The 18,666-nt window shown below is 43.0% G+C and overlaps 1 protein-coding gene and 1 long non-coding RNA gene across 2 annotated transcripts in view; both read left to right on the forward strand.

The window, feature by feature from the left end:
- Positions 1 to 8,936, forward strand: part of LOC139751080 (metabotropic glutamate receptor 6-like) — a 126,713-nt gene extending 117,777 nt beyond the window's left edge. Inside the window, exons 11-17 of the mRNA XM_071666183.1 lie at positions 257 to 657; positions 872 to 964; positions 1,132 to 1,335; positions 2,104 to 2,254; positions 6,339 to 6,526; positions 7,062 to 7,266; positions 7,899 to 8,936. Of these exons, the coding sequence (XP_071522284.1) occupies positions 257 to 657; positions 872 to 964; positions 1,132 to 1,335; positions 2,104 to 2,254; positions 6,339 to 6,526; positions 7,062 to 7,266; positions 7,899 to 8,110 (1,454 nt within the window). The 3' untranslated portion in view covers positions 8,111 to 8,936. The remainder of the gene's footprint in view (positions 1 to 256; positions 658 to 871; positions 965 to 1,131; positions 1,336 to 2,103; positions 2,255 to 6,338; positions 6,527 to 7,061; positions 7,267 to 7,898) is intronic.
- A 3,280-nt stretch (positions 8,937 to 12,216) lies between these two features.
- The window catches only part of LOC139751231 (uncharacterized), a 67,022-nt gene continuing 60,572 nt past the window's right edge, over positions 12,217 to 18,666 (forward strand). The window contains exon 1 of the long non-coding RNA XR_011713313.1: positions 12,217 to 12,418. This is a non-coding gene — a long non-coding RNA (uncharacterized lncRNA). The remainder of the gene's footprint in view (positions 12,419 to 18,666) is intronic.

Raw genomic sequence — 18,666 nt, forward strand, 5'->3', positions numbered from 1 at the left:
GGGAGAGAGAGGGAGGGGGTGATGGTGGGGTTGTTGGTGTTGTGGTTTGCACGAGAGGTGGGGGTGGGGTTTGTTGAGTCTTGACTGTTACTGGAGTTTGACCTTAGCTGTTACTGGAGCTTGACCTTAGCTGTGAGTGGAGCTTGACCTTAGCTGTGAGTTAGCTGTCTGTAGCGTCATGCGTGGTGAGTTAGCTCTGTTAGACGTGATTGTGACGGCGTCATCAAGTGTTCTCTCTCTCTCTCTCTCACCTCAGCCCTGCAGTTCAAGTTGGGTCAGCCGTGGCCTCCGTCCAGTGTGTGCTCACTACCCTGTCTGACAGGTCAGGCCAAGAAGTATGTGGAGGGGGAGTCCTGCTGCTGGCACTGCTTCAACTGTTCCACCTACCAGGTCAGACCCGGCACTGCTTCAACTGTTCCACCTACCAGGTCAGACCCGGCACTGCTTCAACTGTTCCACCTACCAGGTCAGTCCCGGCACTGCTTCATGTGTTCCACCTACCAGGTCAGTCCCGGCACTGCTTCATGTGTTCCACCTACCAGGTCAGTCCCGGCACTGCTTCATGTGTTCCACCTACCAGGTCAGTCCCGGCACTGCTTCAACTGTTCCACCTTACCAGGTCAGACCCGGCACTGCTTCAACTGTTCCACCTACCAGGTCAAGTCTTTCGAGCAAACCTCAGTATGTAATAAACGAAAGTACTCACTGTTCTCTCTTTCCAGTGGTGAATGTGCATATAACTTTTATCAGAGAAGTGAATATATATATATATATATATATATATATATATATATATATATATATATATATATATATATATATATATATATATATATATATATATATATATATATATATATTTGTGTTGCAGATCGTGAACCCGCGAGACGAGACCCAGTGTCTGACGTGTGACTGGGGGACGCTTCCCTCCCTGGACCAGCTCAAGTGTAACCCCATCGCCGAGGTGCGTGCGACCCTGCCATCTGTATCCCTCTGTATCACACGCATCTCTCTCTCTCTCTCTCTCTCTCTCTCTCTCTCTCTCTCTCTCTCTCTCTCTCTCTCTCTCTCTCTCTCTCTCTCTCTCTCTCTCTCTCTCACCTCCTCACCTCCTGTCTCACACACACACAGGTGTACATCCGTCCGGACTCGTGGTGGGCCATCGGGGCCATGCTGTTCTCCTCGGTGGGCGTGGTCATGACCAGCGTGGTCATGTGGGTCTTCCTGCGCCACAACGACACGCCCGTCGTCAGGGCCTCCGGCAGGGAGCTCTCCTACGTCCTCCTCTCGGGGGTCCTCCTCTGCTACGCCATGACCTTCGTCTTAGTCCTCAAGGTAAGACCAGGGAACGACAGGATCTCTCCGGCTGTTCGTGTTGTCGAATTTCGTTTGGCGATCAGGCAACTGAGGGTCATATAGGCCTCATCTGTGGTCCTTGTGGTATATATGTCTGAGGGTCATATAGGCCTCATCTGTGGTCCTTGTGGTATATATGTCTGAGGGTCATATAGGCCTCATCTGTGGTCCTTGTGGTATATATGTCTGAGGGTCATATAGGCCTCATCTGTGGTCCTTGTGGTATATATGTCTGAGGGTCATATAGGCCTCATCTGTGGTCCTTGTGGTATATATGTATTCCCTTATATGAGGGAACTGTTGACTGCCCTATATAAAACGTGTGTATTGTATATTATATGAGTAAGGTTGATGGTATCATATACGAATAGTCCTATATGTGACACTAGCATATAGTGTGATATATTTTCATATATGGGATAGCTGTTTTCATATATATATATATATATATATATATATATATATATATATATATATATATATATATATATATATATATATATATATATATACAATATATTAGGTAAGAATATCACATGACATATGGGAGAGGTAAATATTCTAATATATGAGGCAGGGACTTTTTCTTTTCTTTTTTTCTAGTTTTACAAATTATGCCAAAAAAATGGTTTATGAATGACACGTGGCCCGAACAGGCCCCAAACTTTACATTTTTAATAATACATCATTTTTTTTTTATTGTCTTTGTTTCGAGTTCATAAGGTCATAGGGAAATATCTGTCACAGGGGACAGAGAAAACTCTTGATCCTGGAAAAGTTGCTCTTCCACAAAGGCAGACTGGACCAGCCTTGCAAAATAGCACTGGAAAAAGGAAGGTTTTTTTTTTATTCACTGCTGGAGCTAAATCTATTTTCCCTCTAACAGTAAAATTTACTGGTATGTGGCAGTGCAAAAAAAGATGGATTTAGTCGGTAAGAGCCGTTGATTAGCCGTAGAAATTGGTAACTAGCAGTGAAAATTGGTAACCAGGGGTGAAAAATGGTAACTAGACGTGAAAATTGGTAACTAGCAGTGAGAATTGGTAACTGGCAGTGAAAATTGGTAACTAGCAGTGAGAATTGGTAACCAAGGGTGAAAGATGGTAACTAGCAGTGAGAATTGGTAACTAGCAGTGAGAATTGGTAACTGGCAGTGAAAATTGGTAACTGGCAGTGAAAATTGGTAACCAAGGGTGAAAAATGGTAACTAGCAGTGAGAATTGGTAACTAGCGGTGAGAATTGGTAACTAGCAGTGAGAATTGGTAACTAGCAGTGAGAATTGGTAACTGGCAGTGAAAATTGGTAACTGGCAGTGAAAATTGGTAACCAAGGGTGAAAAATGGTAACTAGCAGTGAAAATTGGTAACTAGCAGTGAAAATTGGTAACCAAGGGTGAAAAATGGTAACTAGCAGTGAAAATTGGTAACTAGCATGAGAATTGGTAACTAGCATGAGAATTGGTAACTAGCATGAGAATTGGTAACTAGCATTGAGAATTGGTAACTGGCAGTGAAAATTGGTAACTAGCATGAGAATTGGTAACTGGCAGTGAAAATTGGTAACCAAGGGTGAAAAATGGTAACTAGCAGTGAAAATTGGTAACTAGCATGAGAATTGGTAACTGGCAGTGAAAATTGGTAACTAGCATGAGAATTGGTAACTAGCATGAGAATTGGTAACTAGCATGAGAATTGGTAACTGCAGTGAAAATTGGTAACCAAGGGTGAAAAATGGTAACTAGCAGTGAGAATTGGTAACTAGCATGAGAATTGGTAACTAGCAGTGAGAATTGGTAACTAGCAGTGAGAATTGGTAACTAGCAGTGAGAATTGGTAACTAGCATGAGAATTGGTAACTAGCATGAGAATTGGTAACTAGCAGTGAGAATTGGTAACTAGCAGTGAGAATTGGTAACTGGCAGTGAAAATTGGCAACTGGCAGTGAGAATTGGTAACTAGCAGTGAGAATTGGTAACTAGCAGTGAGAATTGGTAACTGGCAGTGAGAATTGGTAACTAGCAGTGAGAATTGGTAACTAGCATGAGAATTGGTAACTGCAGTGAAAATTGGTAACCAAGGGTGAAAAATGGTAACTAGCAGTGAAAATTGGTAACTAGCAGTGAGAATTGGTAACTGCAGTGAAAATTGGTAACTGGCAGTGAAAATTGGTAACTGGCAGTGAAAATTGGTAACCAAGGGTGAAAAATGGTAACTAGCAGTGAGAATTGGTAACTGCAGTGAAAATTGGTAACTGGCAGTGAAAATTGGTAACTAGCATGAGAATTGGTAACTAGCATGAGAATTGGTAACTAGCAGTGAGAATTGGTAACTAGCAGTGAGAATTGTTAACTGGCAATGAAAATCGGTAACTAGCAGTGAAAATTGGTAACTAGCAGTGAAAATTGGTAACTGGCAGTGAAAATTGGTAACTAGCATTGAGAATTGGTAACTAGCATGAGAATTGGTAACTAGCAGTGAAAATTGGTAACTGGCAGTGAAAATTGGTAACTAGCAGTGAAAATTGGTAACTAGCAGTGAGAATTGGTAACTAGCAGTGAGAATTGGTAACTAGCATTGAGAATTGGTAACTGCAGTGAAAATTGGTAACTAGCATTGAGAATTGGTAACTAGCATGAGAATTGGTAACTAGCAGTGAGAATTGGTAACTAGCAGTGAGAATTGGTAACTAGCATTGAGAATTGGTAACTAGCATTGAGAATTGGTAACTAGCATGAGAATTGGTAACTGGCAGTGAAAATTGGTAACTAGCATTGAGAATTGGTAACTGCAGTGAAAATTGGTAACTAGCATTGAGAATTGGTAACTAGCATGAGAATTGGTAACTAGCAGTGAGAATTGGTAACTAGCATGAGAATTGGTAACTGCAGTGAAAATTGGTAACCAAGGGTGAAAAATGGTAACTAGCAGTGAAAATTGGTAACTAGCAGTGAAAATTGGTAACTAGCAGTGAGAATGGTAACTAGCAGTGAAAATTGGTAACTGGCAGTGAAAATTGGTAACTAGCATGAGAATTGGTAACTGGCAGTGAAAATTGGTAACTAGCATGAGAATTGGTAACTGCAGTGAAAATTGGTAACTGGCAGTGAAAATTGGTAACTAGCAGTGAGAATTGGTAACTAGCATTGAGAATTGGTAACTAGCAGTGAAAATTGGTAACCAAGGGTGAAAAATGGTAACTAGCAGTGAAAATTGGTAACTAGCATTGAGAATTGGTAACTAGCAGTGAAAATTGGTAACCAAGGGTGAAAAATGGTAACTAGCAGTGAAAATTGGTAACTAGCAGTGAAAATTGGTAACTAGCAGTGAGAATTGGTAACTAGCAGTGAAAATTGGTAACCAAGGGTGAAAAATGGTAACTAGCAGTGAAAATTGGTAACTGGCAGTGAAAATTGGTAACTAGCATGAGAATTGGTAACTGCAGTGAAAATTGGTAACTAGCAGTGAAAATTGGTAACTGGCAGTGAAAATTGGTAACTAGCAGTGAAAATTGGTAACCAAGGGTGAAAAATGGTAACTAGCAGTGAAAATTGGTAACTGGCAGTGAAAATTGGTAACTAGCATTGAGAATTGGTAACTAGCATGAGAATTGGTAACTAGCAGTGAGAATTGGTAACTGCAGTGAAAATTGGTAACTAGCATGAGAATTGGTAACTGGCAGTGAAAATTGGTAACCAAGGGTGAAAAATGGTAACTAGCAGTGAGAATTGGTAACTAGCAGTGAGAATTGGTAACTAGCAGTGAGAATTGGTAACTAGCAGTGAGAATTGGTAACTGGCAGTGAAAATTGGTAACTAGCAGTGAGAATTGGTAACTAGCAGTGAGAATTGGTAACTAGCAGTGAGAATTGGTAACTGCAGTGAAAATTGGTAACCAAGGGTGAAAAATGGTAACTAGCAGTGAAAATTGGTAACTAGCAGTGAGAATTGGTAACTAGCATTGAGAATTGGTAACTGGCAGTGAAAATTGGTAACTGGCAGTGAAAATTGGTAACTGGCAGTGAAAATTGGTAACCAAGGGTGAAAAATGGTAACTAGCAGTGAAAATTGGTAACTAGCAGTGAAAATTGGTAACTGGCAGTGAAAATTGGTAACTAGCATGAGAATTGGTAACTGGCAGTGAAAATTGGTAACTAGCAGTGAAAATTGGTAACCAAGGGTGAAAAATGGTAACTAGCAGTGAGAATTGGTAACTGGCAGTGAAAATTGGTAACTAGCAGTGAGAATTGGTAACTAGCAGTGAGAATTGGTAACTAGCAGTGAGAATTGGTAACTGGCAGTGAGAATTGGTAACTAGCAGTGAGAATTGGTAACTAGCATGAGAATTGGTAACTGGCAGTGAAAATTGGTAACTAGCATGAGAATTGGTAACTGCAGTGAAAATTGGTAACTAGCAGTGAGAATTGGTAACTGGCAGTGAAAATTGGTAACTGGCAGTGAAAATTGGTAACTGGCAGTGAAAATTGGTAACTAGCATTGAGAATTGGTAACTAGCAGTGAGAATTGGTAACTAGCATTGAGAATTGGTAACTAGCATTGAGAATTGGTAACTAGCAGTGAGAATGGTAACTAGCAGTGAAAATTGGTAACCAAGGTCGAGTACGTCTAATGTGTGAATTAAAACAGAGACAGTCACACATTTTGTGTTCATCAATCACAATAATTAGCCTCTGGCTTATGATAATTATCCGAACACACGCTTTGAGAAAAAGCAATGCTCTATGTATCCATCTATTAATCTATTTCCTGACGCTACCTCGCTGACGCGGGAAACAGCGATTATGTATAATAAATAGATGAATGAATAAATTAGCATTACGATAATTCATGAGGTGTTAGATTATAACTCTTGGTCTGTTTAGGGTCAAGATATAATATTTCCTAATTAGCCATCACGTCAAATAGACAACGACAGTATGATGGACCCCCGAGCCCACTATCCCTTCTGACTGTTATGATCTGTAGGAGGTATGATCACCGACACTTATGCCCTTCTAGGCCTGATCGTGGTGTGCACGGTGTACGCAGTTTTGACCCGTAAGATCCCGGAAGCTTTCAACGAAAGCAAACACATCGGGTTCACCATGTACACCACCTGTATCATCTGGCTCGCCTTCGTGCCTATCTACTTCTCCACAGCCAACAACGTAGAGGTGAGTCTACCTCGGTATCCACTGGTGGGGATATCTACAGATACTGATGGGGATATCTACAGATACTGGTGGGGATATCTACAGATACTGGTGGGGATATCTACAGATACTGGTGGGGATATCTACAGATACTGGTGGGGATATCTACAGATACTGGTGGGGATATCTACAGATACTGGTGGGGATATCTTTATCTATCTTCCCCCTACAGCTATCAGGGCCCAGGGAGGTTTGGTCTGTTCGTATGTATTCATATGTACGGCATAGGAGGGTAGGTGTATGTATGAATTATAGTTTTTTAAGTACAGAGTATAAGGTTATATATGTATTAATAACGTATATACAAACATATGAAGATTATGTTATATATATATATATATATATATATATATATATATATATATATATATATATATATATATATATATATATATATATATATATATACACCTCGTTACACATATGTATACACTCTTACATATGTACAGGTAAACATTACTACATATCTCGTCTCTTTCCCTGCACCCATCACCAGCTGAGGATAACAACCATTTCTGTAACCATCTCGCTCTCGGCCACCGTGGCTTTAGTGTGCTTGTTTACGCCCAAGCTGTACATCCTGCTGCTCCACCCGGAGCGTAACGTGCGTCAGTCCATGATGAGCACGTGCAAGCACTCCACTATACGCAACACACTCTCCTACCCCTGCCAGCGCGTCGACTCCGGCACCCAGAGCGAAGGTATATGCTGGCTCTTCTGCTTCCTCCTCCTCCTCCTCCTCCTCCTCCTCCTCCTCCTCCTCCTCCTCCTTTAGTGTCACCTGAGTGATAACGGGTGTTGAGAGAGAGGGGGATGAGGAGGGGGGTGCGGGGTGGTGTCTTTGAAAGGGGGGTCTATATGGGTGTGTGTGTGTGTGTGTATGTGTGTGTGTGTGTGTGTGTGTGTGTGTGGTGGGGGACGCTCTTCCCTATGTGTTCCTTGACGTCTTGGAAGATGTGTTCCTGGTAGAACAGCCAAAGAGATTTGTTCATATAAACCCAGCCTGAAATATATATATATGTTTATATATCAATCCGTTGTAATCGTTATATTTACGTATATAAATCTCCTTGACAAGTTATAATCTTAACTTAATCTTAACTTAACTTAAATCCCCTGAAGAAGTTGTAATCCTAGTGTATATAGGTATATAAATCCCCTTAATTTGTAATCCTAGTGTATATAGGTATATAAATCCCCTTAATTTGTAATCCTAGTGTATATAGGTATATAAATCCCCTTAACAATTTGTAATCCTAGTGTATATAGGTATATAAATCCCCTTAACACTTAAATCCAGTAAGTTAATCGTTTTTTTCTCTCTCACTCTCAGTGATCTTCCCTCTGGACTATGAACTGCACGAGAAGCTTCGAACCCGGGGTAGCAGTTCACACGCGGCGCTATCCCACAGCGCCAGCCAGACGTGTCCCGCGTCGTGCGTCCTGCCCGACCACGACTGCGGGGTCGTTAGGACCCTCCTCCCGACGCCCGTCGCGTCAGCCACCAACGGCCCCGTCCAGGACGTTCCCGATGTCCAGCTGTAGGCTGGTATCGGCACGCTCTGAGTATCGGTTGTGTGAGGGTATCTATATATATCGGGTCTTGGTGGTGGCCGAGTGAGTGGTGTAGAGTTTTAAGGTATTCGTTCGCCAGTCATGGAGGGTCTGGGGGGTCAGGTCATCGCTGAGGTCATCGCGAGAGATGTGGTGGTCGTCAGAGAGGGTCGCTGTCAGCCCAGGTCATCGTGCCCCAGGGTCGCTGTCAGTCCAGGTCATCGTGCCCCAGGGTCGCTGTCAGCCCAGGTCATCGTGAGCCAGGGTCGCTGTCAGCCCAGGTCATCGTGAGCCAGGGTCGCTGTCAGCCCAGGTCATCCTGCCCCAGGGTCGCTGTCAGCCCAGGTCATCGTGATCGAGGGTCAGTATCGGCCCAGGTCAGCTTCAGAGAGGTCATTGTCAGCCCAGGTCATCCACAGCGGGGTGAGCTGTCACAACCCCCTGACCTTCATCATGGCCTGGACTGAGCTACCGTCAGCTGGAGCAGCAATCATCAGGTTATCACCGTGTTATCTTGCCCCACCTGCCTCAGCTGGAGCAGCAATCATCAGGTTATCACCGTGTTATCTTGCTCCACCTGCCTCAGCTGGAGCAGCAATCATCAGGTTATCACCGTGTTATCTTGCTCCACCTGCCTCAGCTGGAGCAGCAATCATCAGGTTATCACCGTGTTATCTTGCTCCACCTGCCTCAGCTGGAGCAGCAATCATCAGGTTATCACCGTGTTATCTTGCTCCACCTGCCTCAGCTGGAGCAGCAATCATCAGGTTATCACCGTGTTATCTTGCTCCACCTGCCTGGGGTCACACCGGGGGGGGGGGGGGGGGGGGAGGGGGGGGACGAGTCGTGCTGGGCGAGGCTGTGTTATCTTCAGTGGACGGTAAGGAGTGTAGCCTCCTCGAAGACTTACTCACTCTGATGGAGTCATTTCCCTGCTACTGATTCTAGGGCAGTCTTGAAGCTACAGGATATCCGAGAATGTGGCCCTATGTATTCAAAGATATATATATATATATATATATATATATATATATATATATATATATATATATATATATATATATATATATATATATTGTAAGTATTTACCAAAAAAAAAATTTTTGACCAATTTCCATTTCACTAAATTTTAAAAATCATCCATATCTCAAATTTAGTGCAAAATTTCTGTCTATCTTTTGCATTCCTTTTTCTTATATTGTTATAAATTTTAACACATTCCTTAAATCCTAAGATGTTATAAGGCAAATTATGTCAATATTTTACAAGTGATAAAAAGATTTGATATAATTAGTATCTAAAAAGTAACAGCCACTTCTAGAATTATGTACATAACTTTGGAATTATCGATAATCTTCCAATATTAATTAGAAATATTAAATTCCTTTAATTTCCGAAAAGTGCACTAGTCTGTCAATTAAACGCGTTTACTACAACTTATTAAGATTTGGAATAAGTAAGTGTATGTTTGAATGATTTTCATATCTTAGAATATTTCATTATGCAATTACATACAAACATTTTTTCCAAAAAGTGAAATTCAGTGATTTGTTGTTATATATAATGAAACATGATTACTTTGATAGATTTTATTACTCTAGATTTAAAAATCACAATTTTTATCCAAAAAAAAAATTCAGAACTCTAGTAACATTTCCTAAATGTTATAGACCTGTTTATTTGTTTATTTCACAAGTTAGTCACGTAACCTCATATGCATATATTTATTTCCTATGACAATGATGATTACGAATGTAACAAACTTATGGGCTTTCAACCGGATGGTTTTCTGTTTCTTAGATGAAGATGTTCACCAAGGACGGACACAGAGTTTGCATCAAGCTAAGGTTGACCATCCTGCACAGAATAGGTATATTTCGGTGTACATTACAGAGGCAAGATATATAATTCACCTGGAGACATACCAGCAGAAATAGGGGCCCAAATGGACAACAGCAACCCATTTATAAATGGTGCTAATGGTTTGTTTGTTTTTTTGTGAAGACAATTTGGCTGAGGGAATTAACACTAAATTTCTTTAATTTTTCGAAAATAGATATTATAATTAGTGTTATTTCTTTTTCTCTCTCCCTGTGGATTGTATATTACATATCCACTTATATATATGTATATGTATGTTTTCTATAGATATGTGTATTGGATATGTGCATATTAATATTTGCTTTGATATAAACGAAAGAAGAAAAGGTTAGGAATATAGATTACATAGATTACTGTATAGGAGAATGTGTGTTAGTCCAAGTTAATGATTCATTTCCATATAGAAATATTATATGTATTGTTACAATCATGCATATCAACCTTGTACATACTAATACCTGAATCAGAAGATTGGGATCGGGTGATTCCAATCACACCAATCGTCATATACCTTTAATTTCGTGAACCAAGAATCATATATGTACATCCATATGTATATTTCTTGTACGATGTTTCCAGTGTACGCACCCGTGATCTGTGCTCTTATAAACACATGATGATATACATACATGACCTTTGGCAGTTAATAATGTTGCTTAGAGCCCTGTGTGATATTATTATCTCCCAAAAAAAAGAGGGGTGAGGGGAAAGAACAAGCAGTTATTTTCACATGTTTGGCGAATGTAATATATTATTGTATTGTTCGTATGACAGATGAATTTTGAGGGGAAACATCATAATGTATAGATACTTCTATCTCTGCCAAAGCCTTTAGTCTATCAAATATGCAATAACTACGCTATTTTCGTCTAGATTCCTAGATTATTTTCTTTATATGAGAAAAAAAAGATGTTTTCAATGATGTTTAGGGAAAACGGGAAACTTTAATGTTGTTAAACGTCTTTCCAAGAAAATGAAATATATATATATATATATATATATATATATATATATATATATATATATATATATATATATTCTAATGAGAGAATATTGGCGAATATTCCTCCTTTGTGAGGAGACAGACGGTCAATATTTGGGGTGAGGGGCCACACTGACTGCCTCACTGATGTAAAGGAAGATTTGACTGATATTAAAATACTCGAAATTCAATTTTGTGTAAATCATGTTCCCCTTTGAGAATGCGCGCACAAATGGCATTCGTTTGTGAATTGAAATGTAAGAGACGGTTAATGAATGCAGTCATATATATATCTATATATATATATATATATATATATATATATATATATATATATATATTGTGTGTGTGTGTGTTCTCTTGGGTTGACCTGCAGCCATAATATTCACGTAAAACTCACAATAAATTAATTATTCACTTACGTAATGTTGCACTGTCACTCATACAACACATTACATACAGCAAATTCGAATAACATAGAACAGTAAACAGATTCAGAGGAAATTATGTAGACTGCTTATATATGTATGTCAAATTATAATTACGAAAATGGTTACGTGTATGAAAAGTTTTACTACACACACACACACACATACTTAAGCACTCCTCCAATTCAAAATCACTTAAGTGCTTTCAGAAGTCACACTTCACACTTCAGTGTGCACTTACAGTGTGTGTCAGCAAGTCTCGCCCATAACACATGTAGAGTTAACCCTCAAAGCTGTTTAGAATTTCCTTTCACGCCTATAATTCTGAAACAAAATATTAAGTAAATAAAAGAAAATACTTATGATATATTTGTTAAATGAACAATTTGCAACATAAACTCATATTCTATAAAGAAAAAAGCTTTAAGATGATATAGATTATCTCGGTCGGGTCCAAGTATATAGCTACGGAACATTATGTAAACAACAAAAAATATTTCAAGCGACTCTGCCATAAATCAGATTACGTCATAATATTGTTCCATTGGTTAGAAATATTTGAATATTCATAAGAAAATAAGAGAGGTAATTATCTTACTATTGTTGATGATATATCATTAGAATGAATATATGATGGACCGGTTAAAACTGAGGAAAACTGTACTTAAAAGAGGAAAGAAAGGTTAGTTTGCGCATGCGCCTCTTCAAATGTGACGTCATACATCCGGGTTCTCCGCCTGAGGACGAACCAAAATACTGTCATGGACTACCATGAGCAGTTTGGATAATTATCTTCGATCATCGAGGCAGAATCTTAGTGTTGTGAATTCACAAAGTGCGTAGTTTAGTGCGACGGATCTTGCGTATCGGATACCACTCGCGTGTTACGGAATATGACCGATTTGGTCGTAATATACGCCAAGTGAGGTGGCAGACCCCCGTCCTCCGCTTACGAGACCGTGTTGACACTGTGATGACGTCATCTACCCACTCTCCCCCTGTCATATGGTAAGTGATTTAAGTCCTGTTGATAATCTGTTAACATCAAGGTAATCATACGCTTAATTACGCCAGTTTAGGTTGAGTTAGCTCCACCAGGCCCTTCTCGGTACTCTGATTGGTTGGCTGGGTCATTAGCTGGGCCCCACGTCTGTGTATATATCAACTACCAGGGTCATTAAAGACCATCGAATAACTTAAGTTTTGATCACCGGAATGATCATTATAGATAATTCTATAACCATATACGCCCTCACTACGTGGCTCTCGCGTAAGTACACCGTGAACAAGTCATTAACACCGAATTACCGTAGGTTTAATGATACAATAAGAATAACAATTACTTTTCTCGTGATGTTTAATTAATTTGTCCGTGCAGGTTTTTAGAACAATATCCCACGGAAATTCTTATCATAAAATTTTATGGATATACTCATTTCTAAGGTATTTCCAGACCTTTTTTCCCCTTTTTTTTTTTTTTTTTGCTTGTTTGACTCAGGATGCGTGGGGGAGGGGGGGGGGGGGAGGACTGGGTTATATTTCGTTTATATTTACATATGCATTGTCTTATGATAATGAACAGAAAAGATCTTTTTTATATATTTTCTCTTTTCATTTTTTTTTCTCTCTTGTTCATCAGTGAGATACGGTCTTCGTTATAATATTATTGAGAATGTTCTTGATAGGTTCTCCATCCTTGTTCTCGTGTTCATCCCCGTGTACACCACGGTACGACCCGTGTGTTCATCACTATATATATTTTAACCTGACCTTTACAAAAAAGGCCAGACGAATATAGCAATATGTCCGTGTGTGTGTGTGTGTGTGTGTGTGTGTGTGTGTGTGTGTGTGTGTGTGTGTTGTAAGATAATACAGGGTCAACCTTGTACCATTGTAGTTATGGTGGGTGTTGCTTAGACAAGATAGATAGACACATCTATCCAGCAGGAGGCTGCAAAATGTCTCCCCCCCCCCCCCCCGTCCCACCCATGCTGGCTGAGGAGGAAGAGAGAGAGAGAGAGAGAGAGAGAGAGAGAGAGAGAGAGAGAGAGAGAGATCACATTGTTCGAACTTTGAAAACTTTGTCATTTAGAAAGAAGGAAAGAAATTATTTATATCTCGCGAGGCTTGGAAAACCCTGAGGCACGGCGAAGAGAGCCGTGAAGGCACAACGTAGCGATAGATAATCCAAGATAGCAGGAGCGAGTGATCCAACATAGCCAGGATAGCAGGAGCGAGCAATCCAAGATAGCAAGAGCGAGCGATCCAACATAGCAGAAGTGAGCCGAGCCAGCCAAGATAACAGAGGAGAGTGAGACACATTACAGCGGAGCACATTCTTACTATCTTCGGTACATTCCAATCTACATTCCATTACACACGAGACCTGGCCTCTCTCTAGCGTTAATGCTCGACCTCAAATTTCAATGAATATTCAACTACCTTCTCTATAACCCAGCTGGCAACAACGAACAGCCTCTGTTAACACAGGCTCTGTACTTAACCCACCAAGACGAGAAACGCTGCAAAGAAAAAAATAAAAGTATGAGGGATGGGAAGAGGGCTAGTCTTGTACAACAAGATGGAGGAAATAAAATTTTTTGGATATCCGTATTGGTTGAAATTTATATATTAATAAAGCGATGATTCTTTTGAAAAAAAAATAGGTTCAAGAGCCTATGTCTGTGTGTGTGTGTGTGTGTGTGTGTGTGTGTGTGTGTGTGCGTGCTCCAGACTCCCACACCCAGCCCAACGAGCCAGGCCGGGCTGTACGCGTCCACGGGGCGCTGGCTGGGGACTGCCTCCTCCACCACCTTTCAGGCCCTCACCTGGGTGGGGCGTCTTCCAGGCCCTCACCTGGGTGGGGCGTCTTCCAGGCCCTCACCTGGGTGGGGCGTCTTCCAGGCCTTCACCTGGGTGGGGCGTCTTCCAGGCCCTCACCGGGGTGGGGCGTCTTCCAGGCCCTCACCTGGGTGGGGCGTCTTCCAGGCCCTCACGGAGATGGAAGCCGTGTCTTCCCTCATCTTGGCCTCATGGTTGATCCTCCTGGATGGATGCGGAGCTACAGTTCTACAACTGGTCTGGATGTTAACATCTTCCCTGACTACAACGTCTTGTAGAACAACCCGTCACAACTGGACAAGATACAACCATGTTGTTATTAACCCACAACCCTACTGTCGCACCAGTCCCCTCCACAAGTCCCCTCCAGGTTGTCCAGTCCAGCAGGCTTCCCACCCTCTCACCGTCATGCTAGACCGCCAAGTCCCCTCCACAAGTCCCCTCCAGGGTGTCCCACCCTCTCACAGTCATGCTAGACCCACAAGTCCCCTCCAGGGTGTCCCACCCTCTCACTGTCGTGCCAGACCCTCAAGTCCCCTCCAGGGTGTCCCACCCTCTCACAGTCATGCTAGACCCACAAGTCCCCTCCAGGGTGCCCCACCCTCTCACTGTCGTGCCAGACCCTCAAGTCCCCTCCACAAGTCCCCTCCAGGGTTGTCCAGTCCAGCAGGCTTCTCAGTGTCACGCTGGACAGTGAATTAAAGAAGACGAGACACATCATCATCCATCGGCCGTCATTACGTCCACCAGACATGATCTCGCTCTCTCTGTGTTCTCCATCGACTCACGACGCTGACACGCCCTTAACCTGTTCTCGAGAACACACACACACACACACACACACACACACACACACACACACACACTCACACTTAATCAGAAAACATATATATATTGGTTCCTCAGAACGTTAGGAAATGTATATACATTATCGTATATACATTAATGTATATACATTATTGTATATACATTAACGTATATACGTTTACGTATGTGCATTAATGTATGTACATTAATGTATATACATTAACGTACATACATTAATGTATATACATTAACGTACATACATTAATGTATATACATTAACGAGCGAGATCAGTAGTGAAGTTCAATGAGATTTATCAGCTGCCGTTCAACGAATTAAAGGGTCGTTCAGCGAGCTTATTGATTATCGTTCATCGAGGTCAGTGATAGGGGTTTCAACGAGCATATAAACGAAGGTGTTCAACGAGATCACTAATGATTTCAACGAGCTCGTTAACGGAAACATTCAGCGTGCTCAATAACGGAAGTGTTCAACGAAGCCATGCGAGGTACAGGAAATTATGTAGACGATGTCTGAATATTGTACATGCACCCGAGGTCAAAGGTCAGGCGGGTCACAGAGGTCTGTAACTAACTGGTCTTGGTACCAGACCTGTGTCGACCAGACCTCTGTTGACCAGACCTGTCGACCAGACCTGTGTCGACCAGACTTGTGTCGACCAGACCTCTGTCGACCAGACCTCTGTCGACCAGACTTGTGTCGACCAGACCTCTGTCGACCAGACTTGTCGACCAGACCTCTGTCGACCAGACTTGTGTCGACCAGACCTCTGTCGACCAGACTTGTGTCGACCAGACCTCTGTCGACCAGACTTGTCGACCAGACCTCTGTCGACCAGACTTGTGTCGACCAGACCTCTGTCGACCAGACTTGTGTCGACCAGACCTCTGTCGACCAGACTTGTGTCGACCAGACCTCTGTCGACCAGACTTGTCGACCAGACCTCTGTCGACCAGACCTCTGTCGACCAGACTTGTGTCGACCAGACCTCTGTCGACCAGACCTGTCGACCAGACCTGTCGACCAGACTTGTGTCGACCAGACCTCTGTCGACCAGACCTGTGCCGAATAGAACTGAATATTCGACCAGTGAAGATGTGGTCGATAACCTCATTAACTCGACAATGATAACGTAAATGCGAAAGATAATTGATTTTTGTATTTTTTTTTAAAGACATGAGAAGGGAGATCACATACGTTAGAAGCATACAACACCAAGGTTAATTAATTGAAAGTAATTAACGCTGGGCAATTATGGGCTAATTGGGTGATTACGTATATCCCCTCCCGTCATGTATACCTTTCAAATGACACATAACTTTTGAAATATTGAAGTGTGATGTATGAGGGGAGGTACTTTAGACTATAGGCTTGGGTTATATAGCTATAGGCTTGGGTCATACACCTCTACCATGGTATAGGAGCTATAGGCTTGGGTCATACACCTCTACCATGGTATAGGAGCTATAGGCTTGGGTCATACACCTCTACCATGGTATAGGAGCTATAGGCTAACTATAGGCTTGGGTCATATAGCTCTGCCATTATATAGGAGTATAGAGGCTTCCCCTTAAGGTTATAGATGCTAAGCGATAATATAGTGAGTGTATAGACGCGGTTTACATAGCCGAGAAGGAGATGGGAAGGGGACCCAGTGTGTTGATAACACGTGGTAGCGAGAGAGAGAGAGAGAGAGAGAGAGAGAGAGAGAGAGAGAGAGAGAGAGAGAGAGGAGAGAGAGAGAGAGAGTGTGTGTATCGATTTCCTTTACCTCCTTGACACAAGCAAACCACATGCTAAACTGAGACACGTTTGCTGTGTGATTCTCTCTCTCTCTCTCTCTCTCTCTCTCTCTCTCTCTCTCTCTCTCTCTCTCTCTCTCTCTCTCTCTCTCTCTCTCTCTCTCTCTCTCTCTCTCTCTCTCCAGCCATTGATTACCAGTAAACTCGCTACACCTGATGTGCTCTCAGTATACAGGGTTCCAAACAGTGGTAAGTTCACCGCAAGTGTGAAGCGCTACAGCACCATACCCACCACCTTCATTTCCCGCCACCAGAGATCCCTCGTCCCAGGGTTGTAGGTCAGCACCTCATCCACAAAGCTCATCCCAGCTGGTACAGACCAGAACACACCATCCTGTCTGTGTGAAGACTGTCTGTCAGACATTCTTGGTATGAGCCAGCTGTCTCTATGTATTCCATCTGTTATATTTTCAGACATCAATTGCATGTAATATATATATATATATATATATATATATATATATATATATATATATATATATATATATATATATATATATATTCGTTTTGGTTCGTTTGTTTGAACATGGATCGTTATAAACAAGGTTGTTGTAACACCGGAACGATCCTCCGTCACACACACACACACACACACACGTACACACACACACACACACACACACACACAAGGGTACAACATGCAAATTCATCTCATGGTAAGACAGGTCTGGATTGCCACAGTGGATGGTTGGCGTCCCCCCCTTCCCACGGGGGGCCCCACAGGGTCCTGCAGCAGCTGGTGAATATGAATCATTGTGAGGCGCTGGTCATGTCTTGTGAAGTATAGATGCACTGCATGTGAAGCTGTTATGAGGTAGAGGGGGGAGGGGGAGGGCGCTGCTAGGACCCAGGAGCAGGGGAGGGCGCTGCTAGGACCCAGGAGCAGGAGAGAGGGTGCTGCTAGGACCCAGGAGCAGGGGAGAGGGTGCTGCTAGGACCCAGGAGCAGGGGAGAGGGCGCTGCTAGGACCCAGGAGCAGGAGAGAGGGTGCTGCTAGGACCCAGGAGCAGGGGAGAGGGCGCTGCTAGGACCCAGGAGCAGGGGAGGGCGCTGCTAGGACCCAGGAGCAGGGGAGAGGGTGCTGCTAGGACCCAGGAGCAGGGGAGAGGGTGCTGCTAGGACCCAGGAGCAGGGGAGAGGGCGCTGCTAGGACCCAGGAGCAGGAGAGAGGGTGCTGCTAGGACCCAGGAGCAGGGGAGAGGGCGCTGCTAGGACCCAGGAGCAGGGGAGAGGGTGCTGCTAGGACCCAGGAGCAGGGGAGAGGGCGCTGCTAGGACCCAGGAGCAGGAGAGAGGGTGCTGCTAGGACCCAGGAGCAGGGGAGAGGGCGCTGCTAGGACCCAGGAGCAGGGGAGGGCGCTGCTAGGACTCAGGAGCAGGGGAGGGCGCTGCTAGGACCCAGGAGCAGGGGAGAGGGCGCTGCTAGGACCCAGGAGCAGGGGAGAGGGCGCTGCTAGGACCCAGGAGCAGGGGAGAGGCGCTGCTAGGACCCAGGAGCAGGGGAGAGGGCGCTGCTAGGACCCAGGAGCAGGGGAGAGGCGCTGCTAGGACCCAGGAGATGGGGAGAGGGCGCTGCTAGGACCCAGAAGAAGTAGTGGAAAACTACACAATTTTGCAACGGTTGTTGGGGTTACTAGATAGATAGACAGATAGATAGATTAGACAGATAGATAGATTAGATAGATAGATAGAGATAGACCTACACTGCGAGCCAACGTCGTAAAAGATATTTCCATTTTCCTTCGTGAGTGACCCAGTTTATTCCAAAGTTTTCTCTGTAGCCACCAG

Source organism: Panulirus ornatus, chromosome 11 (assembly GCF_036320965.1).
Source record: "Panulirus ornatus isolate Po-2019 chromosome 11, ASM3632096v1, whole genome shotgun sequence".
Classification (NCBI taxonomy): Eukaryota; Metazoa; Arthropoda; class Malacostraca; order Decapoda; family Palinuridae; genus Panulirus; species Panulirus ornatus.